At 43.3% G+C, this 15,494-nt stretch overlaps 1 protein-coding gene across 1 annotated transcript in view; it reads right to left on the bottom strand.

Annotated features, from left to right (window-relative positions):
* The window catches only part of npr1a (natriuretic peptide receptor 1a), a 34,957-nt gene that overhangs the window by 9,587 nt on the left and 9,876 nt on the right, over positions 1 to 15,494 (bottom strand). Inside the window, exons 5-17 of the mRNA XM_070921162.1 lie at positions 12,538 to 12,632; positions 11,211 to 11,346; positions 10,760 to 10,844; positions 8,390 to 8,510; positions 7,174 to 7,248; positions 6,940 to 7,017; positions 6,391 to 6,495; positions 5,476 to 5,547; positions 4,899 to 5,058; positions 3,388 to 3,543; positions 842 to 1,010; positions 449 to 595; positions 237 to 360 (exon numbers count right to left, since the gene is read on the bottom strand). Of these exons, the coding sequence (XP_070777263.1) occupies positions 237 to 360; positions 449 to 595; positions 842 to 1,010; positions 3,388 to 3,543; positions 4,899 to 5,058; positions 5,476 to 5,547; positions 6,391 to 6,495; positions 6,940 to 7,017; positions 7,174 to 7,248; positions 8,390 to 8,510; positions 10,760 to 10,844; positions 11,211 to 11,346; positions 12,538 to 12,632 (1,523 nt within the window). The remainder of the gene's footprint in view (positions 1 to 236; positions 361 to 448; positions 596 to 841; positions 1,011 to 3,387; positions 3,544 to 4,898; positions 5,059 to 5,475; positions 5,548 to 6,390; positions 6,496 to 6,939; positions 7,018 to 7,173; positions 7,249 to 8,389; positions 8,511 to 10,759; positions 10,845 to 11,210; positions 11,347 to 12,537; positions 12,633 to 15,494) is intronic.

Below are 15,494 nucleotides of genomic sequence, written 5' to 3'. Positions count from 1 at the left end.
ATATTACTGAATTCTACTGACCTGTAGTGTCGTTCTACTGGGTTCTACTGAGTTTTACTGAGTTCTACTGAGTTCTACTGACCTGTAATGTCGTTCTCCTGAGTTCTACTGAGTCCTACCGACCTGTAGTGTCACTCTACTGAATTTTACTGAATTCTACTGACCTGTAGTGTCGTTCTACTGAGTTCTACTCAGTTCTACTGACCTGTAGTGTCGCTATACTGAGTTCTACTGACCTGTAGTGGCGTGCTCTCAGCAGACAGAGCAGTGAAGCCGATGATGTCACTGAAGTAGATGGTGACGGAGTCGAAAGCTTCGGCCTGAACTGTCTCACCTCGTTTCAACTGCTCCGCTACTGAACTGAAACACAAAGAAACGCATGAAGTAACAGTACTCAACATAAAACCATTATATAGTATTTGATGTCGTATTACTGCAGTATATGTACTGTGGTAGTATCTGGTACAGCAGAGCTTCAGCCTTGCGTTTCTCCTCGTGGTACGCGTGCGTTCTCTCCTCCACCAGCTCCTCCAGGTTGTTGGCATACTGCTCCATACGGGACAGGAGGTTGTCCAAGATGTTTGAACCATAACCCCTAAACAGACGGACAGAAGGACAGACGGGTGGACAGACAGGTGAACAGACAGATGGACAGACAGGTGGACAGACAGAAAGACAGGCAGGTGGACAGACAGGTGGACAGGCAGGTGGACAGTGATATTGAGGTTTTGTTTAGCAGTAAAGAAGACTGAGGTGTTGACAGGGCCCCTGAAGTCCAATATTTTGTTGTTATTTATCCTGTTATTGACCACTCCCCCTGGCCCCCATGGTCCCCCCTCACCTGTGCTGCTTCCTTAACAGGATCTTAATGGTGTTAAAGTCGAGTCTCTCGCTCGGCTCTTCGCTCCAGCAGCGCTGCATCAGGACTCCCAGCCCCTCGCTGTGACTGTGGAAACAGAGGGAGGGACGGAGGGGGGGGGCACCGCCCTGAACCACCGCCTGAACAATCTCTGAGGGGGGAGGGGGATATCATCAGCACACAGGGACATCATCTTTAAAACTATTGTTCAGAAACTGCAGAAGGACATTGATGTTTAAAGAAGTTGATGTTCCCAAAGATCCAGAAAGAAGTGCTGAAATTTGTTTGTTATAAATCCTACAGGGGGCCATGAAGTTGGTTAAAACCACATATGAAGACTGAGTCCTTAACGCAGCGTCCCGGGTTTGATTCCAGCCCGGGCCCTTTGCTGCATGTCACCCCCCCAGTGATGTGATGGCTCAGAGCTGCGGCTCGTCTCATGTTACTCTGAAAATAACAAAGTGCTGACTGAAAGCGCTGACCAGAGATCAGTTTATTGAGGACGATGTGATCCAGCCTTCACAGCAGCTTTAGTGGCCTCCTCTTCCTCTTCCTCTTCTTCTATCTGTCTGTCTGTCTGTCTCTCTGGCTGTCTGTCTCTCTCTGTCGGTCTGTCTGTCTCTCTGTCTGTCTGTCTGTCTGTCTCTCTCTCTCTCTCTGACTGTCTGTCTGTCTGTCTCTGTCTGTCTGCCTATCTCTCTCTGTCTGTCTGTCTGTCTGTCTGTCTGTGTCTGTCTGTCTCTCTCTGTCGGTCTGTCTGTCTCTCTGTCTGTCTGTCTGTCTCTCTCTCTGTGTGTCTGTATGTCTGTCTCTGTCTGTCTGTCTGTCTGTCTGTCTGTCTCTCTGTCTGTCTGTCTGTCTCTCTCTGTCTGCCTGTCTCTCTCTGTCTGTCTGTCTGTCTGTCTCTGTCTGTCTGTCTCTCTCTGTCTGCCTGTCTCTCTCTGTCTGTCTGTCTGTCTGTCTGTCTGTCTGTCATTCTGTCTGTCTGTCTGTCTGTCTGTCTGTCTGTCTCTCTCTCTGTGTGTCTGTATGTCTGTCTCTGTCTAAGAAATAGACTCGAGTGACGTGCAGCGGTGGAAGAAGTACTCAGATCTTGACGTTTGTCTCAGTCATGATGGATTAAGTTTACCAGTTCTGTGCACATGTACTGTATCTAATATCTATATATCTATATAATACTGTAAAATATATATACAACGGAGTCCAAAAATCTGAGACCACCAGCCAAAATTCTTCTATTTTCATTTGTTTGAATGTAATACTATTCGTTTTCATTACAAATGATAATATCAGCTCAACAACAGGAGTGAAAAGTTGATGTGAAAAGATGTTCAGGGATTTCAGAGACTCTTAGTCTTTGGTATGTCCCCCTTTTGCTTTAATGACAGCATGGACTCCACAGGTTTGTGCCAAACCTGATGACCCATGTCATCCCAGCATGATCTGACAATGTTCCAGAGGGCTTCTTGTGATGTCACAGAAGGCTTGGCTTTCTGAGTCTTCAAGTGCCCCCATAAATAGTTCAATGGGGTTGAGGTCAGGTGACTGTGGAGGAAAGTCCATGACAGTCAGGACTCCTTGGTATTCTTTGGTCTTCAACTAGTTCTTGCAAAGCTTTGAGGTGTGTTTGGGGTCCTTATCCTGCTGCAGTATAAATCCCTCTCCACAAAGATGCAGACCAGAGGGTACAGCATGTCTCTGAAGGATGGAGTGGTGCTTCTCCTTGGTCAGGGTGTAGTCCATTCCCTGCAGGGGTCCAACTCCAGAGTAGGCAAACCCCCCCAGACTTGAATATTCCCTCCACCATGTTTCCCTGTTGGTTTGATCCACTGCGGTATCATTCTCTCTCCTGCTCGTCTCCTTACATACACCCTTCTGTTACTGCCAGAAATCTCTAACCTGGATTCATCAGTAAATAGGACTTTTCTTCATCCACAGTAAAATGCTGCTGTTTCTTAGCCCACCCCAAGAGTTTGGCCTTGTTTCCCCTTCTGAGAAGTGGTTTAGAAACGGCTACTGGTCCTCTGAGACCACTACAAGACAGCCTTCTTTTGACAGGACTTTTGCTGATTGGAGTCTGGCGTTCTTTATTTAGCAGATTGTCTATCTGTGATGAAGTTGCTGACATAAAAATAGTCCAAAATCTAAATATTTCTTCTTCATGTTACATGTCATGAGTTCTTGTGTTTTTAAATGTTTCTGAATCCTCAAACTTTGTGATTATTATATATGTATGACACTATAATATCTAATATTGGGACTTTTATTTTAGAGTTTAGGAGGCAGCTGATCTGAGAGCAGAGAAAATATATCTGTGTGTGTGTGTGTGTGTGTGTGTGTGTGTGTGTGTGTGTGTTTGTGTGTGTGTGTTATCGAGCTATCACACTGGAATGTAAATAAGAGACTCTACACTGTCATCACACACACACACACAACCTTTAACCAGGTCTTAACCTAAACGTCCTCATATACGTTGTGGAGACCTGCTTTTTGTCCCCACAATGTAAGGTGAGTGTGTCCACACTGACCTTTGGGAGTCAGAGTGTGTGCTTCCAGGTGGAAGACTCCTCTCAGCAGAGCCACCTCCTGCAGGATGATACTGAAGCTGTACACATCTCCTTTCTGAGTCCCACAGGGGGGGGGGCACTCTGTCCTTAGCAGCTCCGGAGCTGTCCACAGCTTACCTGAAAAGGGGGTGGGGCTAAAATGAAGTACAACTCACACTTCACCCCCTCATTATATATAAAACATGAATGAATGGTTTATAACCCAGCATACTGTTGCTGTTTAATGTATCTCATATGAAGCTGGACACACTAACTTCTCAGTTACTACTAACCAGTTTCTTACAGGTGATTCACTAAATCAGGTTGCAACTTGTGCTAGTGAAGACTTCAGTGATGTGTAAATGTGTTGCTAGAAGACATCTGTAGTGCTGTCCAATCAGGAGCAATCAACTAGGAAGTCACTGTAACATCACAAGCTAGCATAACTGTCTGTCTGTCTGTCTGTCTGTCTGCCTGTCTGTCCATCTGTCTGTCTGTCTGTCTGTCTGTCTGTCTGTCTGTCTGTCTGCCTGCCTGCCTCTCCGTCCTGTCTGTCTGTCTGTCTCGGTCGGTCTGTCTCTGTCTGTCTGTTTGTCCTGTCTGTCTGTCTGTCTGTCCTGTCTGTCTGTCCTGTCTGTCTGTCTTTCATTCTTGCGTGCCTCTGACCGCCTCCCGTCTACCCACCACTCCCCCCCTCTATCAGCACATGCGGGGGGGGGGGCTGAACTCTCTCTGCTACAAGCGGGTGGAGAACAAGGGGGGATGGCAACCCCCCCCCTCATATCACCTACTGGGTATTTGTTTTATTTCTGCCTGCATACATGAAGAAATCTGTGTGTTTTAGATTTAGATAATGACAGGGAAATATCAGATTATGCTAAGCTAACTGACATTATTTACTCATTTAGTGAAATGTAATTGAAAATCTTCATTATTAAACATCATTTATCAAGTTTCAGCTCAGAGATGTCGACCGGCTCAGATATTTGCATGCTAACATTAGCTTTGGTTCAGTTAGCTACACAACAGTTACAGCTGCAGTTAGTGGCTGTAAATATTTAGCAACAACTTATCCCTACGTCAGAACTAGATATAAAACTCCACTCAGTGAACATTAGTGAACTATTAGAAACTAGTGAACAGCTGCTGACATGTATAAACTGTTAATGAATGATTAATAACACAGTGTAACATAGTTGTAATTAGATATAATACACACATGAACAAACCAGAGCTTTACAGTGTTATAGAGCATTTATCAGCAGTTTATATTTGTGTAAATTATTCACAGGTTGTATTATATGATGTTATCAATCAGTCATTAACTATTTATATAGTAACAATAAGAGAGATATTTCGATCTCATTCTCCTCCCCTTCCTGTCTGCATGTTACCGTCGCTGCATCCTGGGCTTAGCGCCGCCCAAGACGATTGTGATTGGTTTAAAGACATAAAGATGATCACATGTGTGTGCGTGTTAAGGTATGTCATACGTGCGTAGTAAGCGTGTGTGTCCTCGGGGTAGCTGCTGGTCCGAAGGCTCTCCACACCGTAGTCAGTGACCTTCAGGACGAAGCGACTGTCCACCACGCAGTTGGACGACTTCAGGTTGCCATGGGAGACGATGACACTGTTGTGGAGGAACAACATGCCCTGGTGACAAAAAAACAATTAACAGTGACTTTACGCCAAAACAAATGTCATTCATCAGCTGTCAGAGACAGACATAGGGTTGTCAGTTGGTTTTATTAAGGATGTTAAGTTACAGCTGGATTATGAAAAAGATCTGTTGTTACATTTCAGTTCACAGAGAAACAAAACACTGATCTTAAACATCTGGAAATCGGTTTGTTTGCCAGATGTTATACAGCAGCTGGATGAAATGACTTCCTGTCTACAGAGTGTTCAGGACCATGTTGAAGTGTTTAGGATACAAACATGGACTCTAAACCCTAAGACTGACTGTGAAAGTACTTTGAGTTTCCAATAGGTTGAGGACACAGCCATGTTCTCTGTAGCTCCGCCCACCATCATTCTGCCCCGCCCCCTGCTGCAGTGACAGGTCGTTACCTTGACGATGTCATTGATGAGAGAGTATCTGAACATCCAATCCAGAGTGATGCTGTCACTCTCCATCAGGTCCTGGAAGATACACACACACACACACACACACACACACACGTCGCTGCATCATAATGAAACTGTATTGACAGACTATGTGTGTGTGTGTGTGTGTAGGTGTGGACATGCATTACTGATGAGGCTTTTGTCTTTCTCTTTTGCCTTTGTCCTGCTGAATGTGTCCATGTCTATTACAGACCACATCCTGTCATTGCATCGGGGTAAAAATTATGTTAACGATGAGTTAAATTACTGAGGAACACAGTGAAGATTTCATTCCCCACCTCCACCTGTAATGTCCATCCTGTCTGAATGGAGCTTTAATTGAATATCTCCTTTTAGTCTCCTGACAGTAGTACATCCCCAGTAGACGGTTGTGATGAAGTCTTCCTCCTCTCAGTGCACAAAATAATTCTAACTGCCTGAGATGCTCTTTGTTAAAGTGACATTTTGAGATCCAGCGGTCATCTGGCAACAAGCCAAACCCAATACGCAGCCCACATCAACCTACAGCAGGCGGACATGTGTTCTCATGTTGCTAGGTTACCATGCTGGGAGGTTGCTAGGTTACAGTGCTTAAAAGTAACTATAAGAGAGGTGGGGAGAACATCTAATGTATGAAGGAATGTTAGAGAACTGCTGGAAACATACATGGAGCTCATAGACATATGATAGCCAGTACATAATAATTTGTACATGTGTACAGCGGGTTGATAAAGGGGTACAACAAGTTGGTGGAAGGGTATGGAGAGGATTAATAGAGGGGTGTAGAGAGTTGAAAGAGGGGTATAAGAAGGGCTGACTGAGGGTTGATAGACAAGTTTACAGGGTTCATAGAGGGGTAAAGAGATGGGTGTATTGTACCTGTAGGCTGCCTCTGGGACAATACTCTGTGATGATGCACATGTTTGGTGGGTCGATGCAGGCACCGATGAAGCGGGTCAGGTGCTCATTCTGAACGTCTCGCATCTGCAAGAGCACAGGGGCTGCTGGTTCAAATCCCACCAAAACATCAGCATCCTACAAGTAAGGCACTGAACCCCCATATTAGATAGTCAGTGCTCAACCTAAGTATGTAGAACAGTAGGTCGGTCAACAGGTTGGTTGGTGGGTAATTCGGTAGATCATCATCATCATCATCATCATCATCGTCCTTAGGTAGGTGCTAAGGTCCTTGGTTGGTAGGTCAGAAGGTAGGCTGGCAGATGTTGATCAGTTGGAAGGTAGGTTTGGCTAGTCGGTTATTAGGTCAGTCAGTTGATAAGTAGGTAGATCCATTGGTAGGTTCAAATCCAATTAAGACCATCAAAATCCTACAAGCAAGGCACTGAACCCCCAAACAAGATACTCAAACTAAGTAGGTAGGTCCATTAGTCGGTCAGTCACTAGTTGGTAGATAGATAGAGTTCTTACATGTTTTAGTTCAAACAGAACCTTCCTGGTCAGTTCAATACGTTTTTTGTTGATATACTTGATGGCTGCCAGGTTTCCCTGCAGGAGACAAAATCAGCAAGATTACCACCCTATTCATTAAACCCTCATGTTTTTCCCCATCACAGCAGTGTTAGCAGTCTGATCAGATTGTTCGCTGTCAGAAGAGTGTGTTAGGAGTTTGTTGTCAGCAGGTGGTGTACAGTGGTGTCAGACCTTGTAGTATCCAGTTTTGGTGTAGATCTGGAAGTTTCCCTCCATGGTCATCAGAGAGCCGCAGTTGGATCCTTTCTGCAGAGAATCAAGATGAACTTGTTCTAATTAGTCCTGTCAGTAGTTTGTAAAGAACATTTTAAATGTTTGTGTGTCACTGTCCTCTCTTTAAATCCATCTCAGAAAAAGCTTCTTTCTGTCCTCTATGACAAGGTGTCAAGCCTGAGGCATGTCTCCACAGACAGGCTTAGGGCAGCATGGGAGGATGATTTGGGCCTCTCTCTTTCAGTGGATACATGGACTTCCATACTTAAACTGGTTAATTCAACTGCTTCATACAGTTTAAAGTGGTACACAGGGCTCATGTCTCTAAAGTCAAACTATCTCAAATGTATCCTGAAGTCAGTCCCTACTGTGATAAATGCCAAAATGCTGTAGCTTCTCTTATTCATTTGTACTGGTCTTGCCCTCGCCTTAGCAAGTATTGGGAGGAGGTATTCCCAACTCTATCTCAGGTGTTCAGCATCAAACTGAAGCCAAACCCTCTGGCTGCCCTCTTTGGGATCATCGGGAAGGAGATCTATCTTACAGCGGAAAAGCGGCGATCCTTATCCTTTGCTCTCCTTCTGGCTCGTCAAGCAATTTTGCTCAGGTGGAGGGACGCTGCCCCGCCCACTCATATGCAGCGGTTAACAGACATAATGTCCTGCTTAAAACTTGAGAAAATCAGATATTCACTTAAATACTCAAACAGGAAATTTCATGAAGCCTGGGGACCTTTCTTAAATACATTCCAGACTCTGTAAAATGATTTACTGTCATAAAGTACAGCTGGTCTGCAGCTTACACTATTCATGTATTCAAGTCTTTTGGTGTGGTGGGTGAATACTCGTGTGAATGAGGGCCACTGGCAGTGAAGGGGATTATTTTAGTAACTGTTATTGTTAGTGTTGTGTGTCTGTTTTTTCTCCCTCTTTTTTCTTTTTCTTTGTGTATATTCTCTTAACAGTGCAAACTCATCTTATTTATATGTTAAATGTATACATGCTATGTGTATTACTTCTCATTGCTGTATGGCGTCTTAGTGTCATTGTATATCCACTCTTTATTTTCCTTGAGTTGCAGCATCAAGCTTTTGTTTCTGTGTGTTTGCACTGTAAAAACTCAATAAAAAAAAGATCTTGATTTAAATGTTTGTGTGTTTACGTGTGAGTGTTACCAGAGACATGGTGAGTCTGCTGCAGGCTCTCCTCAGGACCTTATCCAGGTCACTTATCTGGACGTTGTCCCAGGAAACTCTCCACAGCTGAGCTGCCAGCTCGCTCTCCAGCTTCAACTTCCTATTCAACAGACAGGAAGACAGGTGTGTGTGTGTGTGTGTGTGTGTGTGTGTGTGTGTGTGTGTGTGGACGATGAATGTGTTTGTGTTTGTAGAGCCGATGTGTGTGTGTATGTTGAAAAGTGAAGAAGGGAGAAAACAGAGTGAAAGGTGAGGGAAAGGATAAACAAGAAAAAGATGAGTGGAATAGCGAGACAGAGACAGACAGAAATAGAGAGATGATTCAGAGTCCTGGAACATGCCTGGGATTATCGAGTAATCCAGGTTGTAGGTGGAACTAAACAAGGCGACATAACTGCAGTGGCAATTTAGAGGGCATTCAAATCAGCCCTGCATTAAAACAAAGCAAGGGATTGGTGGAAGCACTTTGTACTTGTGAGACATGATCTGATTCAGGAATAATAGTTTAAGTAAGACATTGATGAATTTAAAGGTTTATCAGACACCAAAACACAACACAGAGGTTTATAATACAGACACCATTTTACAACTCTGGAAAGCAGCAACTATTTTATCTTTCTTTGTTACAGTCCAGAGGTAAACAGTAAATACAGCGTTCACATTACAAAGAGACCAGAAATGTGCGCTTGTATGTATGTGACTGGCCAACAGAGTGAGTATTTTTGCCCCTCTGTGTTGACACCCCCACTGTATTGATGGACTCATTCAAAAGGTGCAAAAAGTGACAATAAGTGCACATGATATCAGAGAGAAAATGCTCTCTGAGGTGTCTCAATGTAGAATATAATGGACTTTCTAGAGGGAACCCCTTTTCGGTCACAGTGGGTATGACGGTGTTTCCTGCACCGCTTACTTATTCCTTGACCATGTAACGTCTCTCCTTACGAACCCTCGTAGTGACCAGCAGCTGTGATTCAGACAACCATGGTCAACCACCTCCTGCGCTCTCCACTTCCTCGCAGCCCAGAACTCAATCATCTAAGTCAGCGTTTGAGACTTAGATGTTGATGAGAGGAGTGGGATGGTCCCAAACTTGCTCCTTCAGAATCCTACGACCTTCAGGACACTCATAAGAGCCTGGGGCAGCTCTCGCAGACCTTGTAAGGCACTCCACTGGGGCCGAACTGTGACAACCTTCTGGATCTCCTTCAAGGTGATCCTTTCTCCTTGTGCTGTTACCTTGCCATGGTGAAGAGGCTTTTGTTTCTTAAAAATCTTGAGAGTAAATACTTATTTAGTAACCCTAAGTAAATTACATTTATTATTATAAGTAATAATAACAATCAAGTAACTTGTCTGATGGTGTGAACATCTGCAAGTCGTAAGCATGGGAACGTTTCCCATGTTCACCTTCCATGTCGCATGACTGTAAGAGACTGATCCCCAAGAGCCCACAAACAGTTGACTCAAAAACAGAAAGTTTATTAACATGAACAGACTGAAGATGACAGAAGGTCTGAGGAGAACACACCAGGCTGACCGAACTCCTAATGTTTAGTCGTATGTAGCACTGACTAGCACTAGTCATCACAAACTCAGTTTCCTCTGGAGGAACAGCGTAAAGCCATTCAGCAGGTTTACAGTTTACTGTAATGAGACTGCTGTGAGTTAAAGTGTTGATAATTTATTGATTTGCAGATTAAACCAGTTTCATTTACACACAGTAACAGACGCACAATTCTGATTCCTAAACTAAACAAGTCCTCCAGGAGACATTTCATCATTTTCACCTCTATGGAGGAAAAGAGAAGAGATGAAGGGATGGAAAACAGAAAACAGTCTGAGGCTAGTTTATATACACATTCATCCTTCATCCCTTCATCCCTTCATCCTCGACCTCGCTGTGATCTCTCTATTATGACAGAGATAGAGGCAGAGACAGAGAGACAGGATGTGTAAAGAGGAGGAAGATAGGAAGGTAGAGACACAGAAGAAAAGAGGGATAAAGGAATAAACGACATGATGAAAGAGAAAAAAAAATAAAGAGAGAGAGAGAGAGAGAGAGAGAGAGGTGCTGTGAGAGCTCAAACCACCACAAAGTGTGTGTGTGTGCTGTGGAATATATCTTTGTGAGGACCAATTTGAGTCTTAGACCTTGGAAGTGAGGACATTTTAATAAAGGACATTATAAAAAAGTGAGGGCATTTTAATAAAGGACATTATTATAAAGTGAGGACATTTTAATAAAGTGAGGACATTTTGGCCAGTCCTCACTTTGTTGCACCTTCAAAGGGCTGTCAATGAGTCTCCTCACATGTATAGAAATACAAACATGGGTGAGTCTCTCACCTGTAGATGAAGACAGTCACAGTAACAATGATGACAAAGATGAAGCAGATCACTATGGCAACCATCTGATGCATCGTAACTGTGCCTAGAGAGGAGAGATAGAACAGTCTGCCTATATTACCAAGTGAGGACTTTGTTTCTAAAGCGAGGACATTTAAAAAAAGTGATGACATTTTTTGAAAAGTTTGGAAAGTGAGGACTTATTTGAAAAGGGAGGACATTTTTAGACCGTGAGGACATTTAGTTTGATCCTCACTTCTTCAAAAGGCTGTTGGAGGGTTCAGACTTGGTTTAAGGGTTTAAGTTAGAATCAGGTTCAGATTTGGGCCGGGGCTGGGGCGATTATGTGAATGAGGGTCCTCACAATAACAAAGTACAAACATGTGTATACGTGTGTGTGTGTGTGTGTGTGTGTGTGCGTGTGTGTGTATGTGTGTGTGTGTGTTCATACGTGCTAGGCAGGCTGGTTTGTCGTTCTTGAAGCCACACTCTGGGACGTCTGGAGGTGGAGAGCCACCTGGCCACATGAAGCTCTGCCCACTCTGCATGACCAGTTGTTCCATACTGCTGTTATACACGCACACCACCTGTACACACACGCACGCACGCACGCACGCACGCACACACACACACACACACACACACACACACACACACACACATGAGCTGCTGTTATACTCACACACCTGTGTAACATAATTTTTCCATGACTCAGTGTTTTAGACTTTACTTCCTGTTTACTGATCACTTTCAGTGTATCTGAACTGTGGTTAGTTACTGCTCAGACTGTCTGTCTGTCTGCCTGTCTCTCTGTCTATCTGTCTGTCTCTGTCTGCCTGTCTCTCTGTCTGTCTGTCTCTGTCTATCTGTCTCTGTCTGTCTGTCTGTCTGTCTCTGTCTGTCTCTGTCTGTCTGTCTGTCTGTCTGTCTCTGTCTGTCTGATGCTCTGTCTGTCTGTCTGTCTGTCTGTCGCTCTGTCTGCCTGTCTGTCTCTGTCTGTCTGTCTCTTTCTCTCTGTGTGTCTGTCTGTCTGTCTCTGTCTGTCTGCCTGTCTGCCTGTCTGTCTCTGTCTATCTGTCTGTCTCTGTCTGCCTGTCTCTCTGTCTGTCTGTCTCTGTCTATCTGTCTCTGTCTGTCTGTCTGTCTGTCTGTCTCTGTCTGTCTGTCTGTCTCTGTCTGTCTGATGCTCTGTCTGTCTGTCTGTCTGTCGCTCTGTCTGTCTGTTAGTCTCTCTGTCTGTCTGTCTGTCTGTCTCTGTCTGTCTGTCGCTCTGTCTGCCTGTCTGTCTCTGTCTGTCTGTCTCTTTCTCTCTGTGTGTCTGTCTGTCTGTCTCTGTCTGTCTGCCTGTCTCTGTCTGTCTGCCTGTCTGCCTGTCTCTCTGTCTGTAGCAGAGTGCTTGATCATGGTGGAACTGTAAATAATATTAGTAATATTAATAATTCCAGAGGACGGTCTAGACCTGCTCCATATGTAAAGTGTGATGCGATAACGTTTGATGTGATTTGACGCAGTGTAAATACAACTTGAATTGAATGCAGAAATGAGTTATGAGCTTTTTAGCTGCTAATTTTGTTACTAAGGTTACAACTGTGTCTTCAGTGTGTCCTCACCGGAGACATTGAATGTTGTGTTCAGAGGATCCCGTTGTTTCAAATGTCAAAAAAATCTGACAGTGTTGTGACATTATTTGAAGATAAAACATCAGCTTGAGAGACATGAAATGTAATGAAACGTGTGTGACATCATGGTGATGACATCATGAGTAAGGGGTGTTTTACCTGAAACTCTCCAGACTCAACGTGCGTCATGTCCCACACAGCAAAGTCCATCTGCCTGTCCCCAAACTCATCCATCTCCACTGAACCCATCACTCCTACAGACAGACAGGTTCATATAGACACAAACTCTTAAGTGTGTAAATATTGCATGTGTGTATCTGTGCATATGATTGTAATTATCTGTATAAATATTTTATGTCTATATATATTTCGTTTGAGACGTCGTTTCATATTTCAATAAAATATCATTCACACATGTTTAAAGTTTTGTTGACTTTGATTCGTCCACAGCAGTTTGACTTGAACAAAATTTTCTGTAAAAACTGAGCGTGTTGAGTCTGGTTGAAGAGCTCTGTGTGAAACTCTTCGTTAGAGAAAAGAGGACAAACATATAAACACGTTAATCCACTCTGTCAGCTCCTCTGCTTTTAAAGCTCAGAGGGAATCTGATTTCCTCGTGTGCAGTGAAAAGTCGCCTCAGAGTCGGCCGATTAGATCGCACAAACCTGTAGCTGTCAACACGTTGAGAACTTTGTTTACAACGAAGAACTGAGTCTGTAAAGCTTCACTGGGCAGGAAATACAAAGAATCAATCAATACAAACATATAGTTTGAATGTTTCTGCTGTCAGCTGATGGAGACGGTCTGTCTGCTGTGGACTGGACAGATGGACATTAGTGCTTTCACATCGCTGATGTCCCACTTCTGGATTAAATTAAAGGATGTTTTTCAATCCAGTTAAAGGATGTGTTCAGGTCACCTGAAATATTAAGAGATGGAGTAAATTTGAGTACAGAGAATCTACAGCCATGCTAGCAGCTCTGTGAGCTAAATGCTAACAGCAGCAGGCTAACATGCTCCCAATGACAATGCTAACATGCTAATGTTTAGAAGGTATAATGTTTACCATGTTCACCATCTTAATTTAGCGTGTTAGCATGCTAACATTAGCTGATTAGCAGTAAACACAGAGTCCAGCTGAGGCTGATGAACGTCATCAGTTCTGCAGATATTTGGTCATAAACCAAAGTATTGGACACATGAACATGTTGACCTGATGGTGGCGCTAGATGATGATGATCAAAATGAGTAGCAGTGAGTAGCGATGTTAGCTTCACGAATGAATTGTTAGTTTTGAACGACTTTTAAAGAGGAAGGAGTTTCTGCTTCTGTATGGAGCATGTGCAGCTGTGAGTAAGAGCCAACTAACTTCTCTCTGAGTTAACTCGTTCGTTCTGTACACTCCCACTGAGCCGAAGAACGAGTGAGTAATTAAAAAAACAGTGCTCCTCTCATCAGATGGGATGTTTCTGTCTGAACATGCTGCAGCCTGAAACACACTTAGTGTGAGATGTTCACTTACATCTTGGATGTTTTCGTCAACAGTTTTACAGAAAAGTTTCTCACCAGAGCCTGACTGAGGGAGGAAATATTAGCCCATTAATCGATTAGTCAATCAACATAAAATTATGTTAATTTTACTGTAACCTAATTAATATTTATTCAGTCATTTTTGAATATTCACTGTGGATATTTTACATCTCTACTTCAACGAGGACCAAACTGTGAATCACTTCATCGTGTGTGAGACAGTCAATATTATTATTATTATTATTATTATTATTATTAGATTAGTATTATTTTTTCCATCCGTCCATCCCCCTCTGACACACATGCTCAGTGATTAATGACCACTGACTGTGTTTCAGTGTGTGTGTTTGTGTGTTCAGTGTGTGTGTGTGTTGGAGGATGAAAACAGTACAATCTAATATAAAGCAGACACACAGCAGCCTGTTTATCAGCTCCATCAACACAAACAGTCCTGTCGTCCTCTCATGTTGTTCTCTTCTTCTTCTTCTTCATTTTTCTCTCCTCAGTTTCTCCTCTTCTTCTTTATTTGTTATTGTCATCATAAATCAGACGATCACTATGAGATGAAGTAACACATCCTCCTTAGTTTAGTTTTAGTTTAGTTTAGTTTCATCTGTATCTGAGCTGTTCAGGTGGATTATTGCTCGAAGTTCAAACCCCACCCACTTTCTCACCTCCACACAGCTGACCAATCAATGCATGGGGTGGGTGTGATGTCAGATTGATTGGCAGGTGTGTGGGAGAAGTGATCAGTCCCAGTCCACTGGGAAGTCTGAGGTCACATCAGACTAATGAAACACTGAGATCAGATTACTGAGCTCACTGATCAATAACACACACACACACGCACGCACACACACACACACACACACACACACACACACACACACACACAGCTGTAAGTCTAACTGAGCTGAAAACATTTGATCTGGTTTTATCTCTGAATATTTTCTGATGTTTCGTTTGTTTTTATAACTGTTATAACCTCTGACAACACAGGAAGTGATTCATTCTTCTTTCCTTTTCTTTTCTAAATGTGTGTTTTTATTTTATGTTTATTTATTTATGGGACTCAAACAGCTGGCAAATTTTATTTTAATATTTTGTTGTCAGCCACTCAGCTCATGTTTCTGTGCAGGAAAATATTGAACATAAAATAAACTATGAATAAAAATGTTTCTGTATGTTTTTATAGAGCTGTCATGTGACTCGGCTGAGTGTTTTTAATACAAACTGTCGCTTCTGTCGAAACATTATCAAATGTAATGAACGCACACTCACACACACTCACACTCACACACACACACACACACACACTCACACTCACACACACTCACACACACACACACACACACACACACACACATACACACACACACACACACACACTCACACACACACACACACACACATACACACACACACACACACACACACACACATACACACACACACTCTCAGCTGTCTGATCACATTAGTCAGGTCCAGTCCAGCTGAGGCCTGCTGGCAGCGTGTCACTTCCTGTGATGGACGGTCACTTTGTGTGGCTGTTCTTTTTCCACACCTGGACCCCTCCTCAATCATAT

Source organism: Enoplosus armatus, chromosome 16 (assembly GCF_043641665.1).
Source record: "Enoplosus armatus isolate fEnoArm2 chromosome 16, fEnoArm2.hap1, whole genome shotgun sequence".
Classification (NCBI taxonomy): Eukaryota; Metazoa; Chordata; class Actinopteri; order Centrarchiformes; family Enoplosidae; genus Enoplosus; species Enoplosus armatus.
Note: the sequence above shows the minus strand (reverse complement) of the source record. Positions and strands in the feature narration are given on the sequence as shown.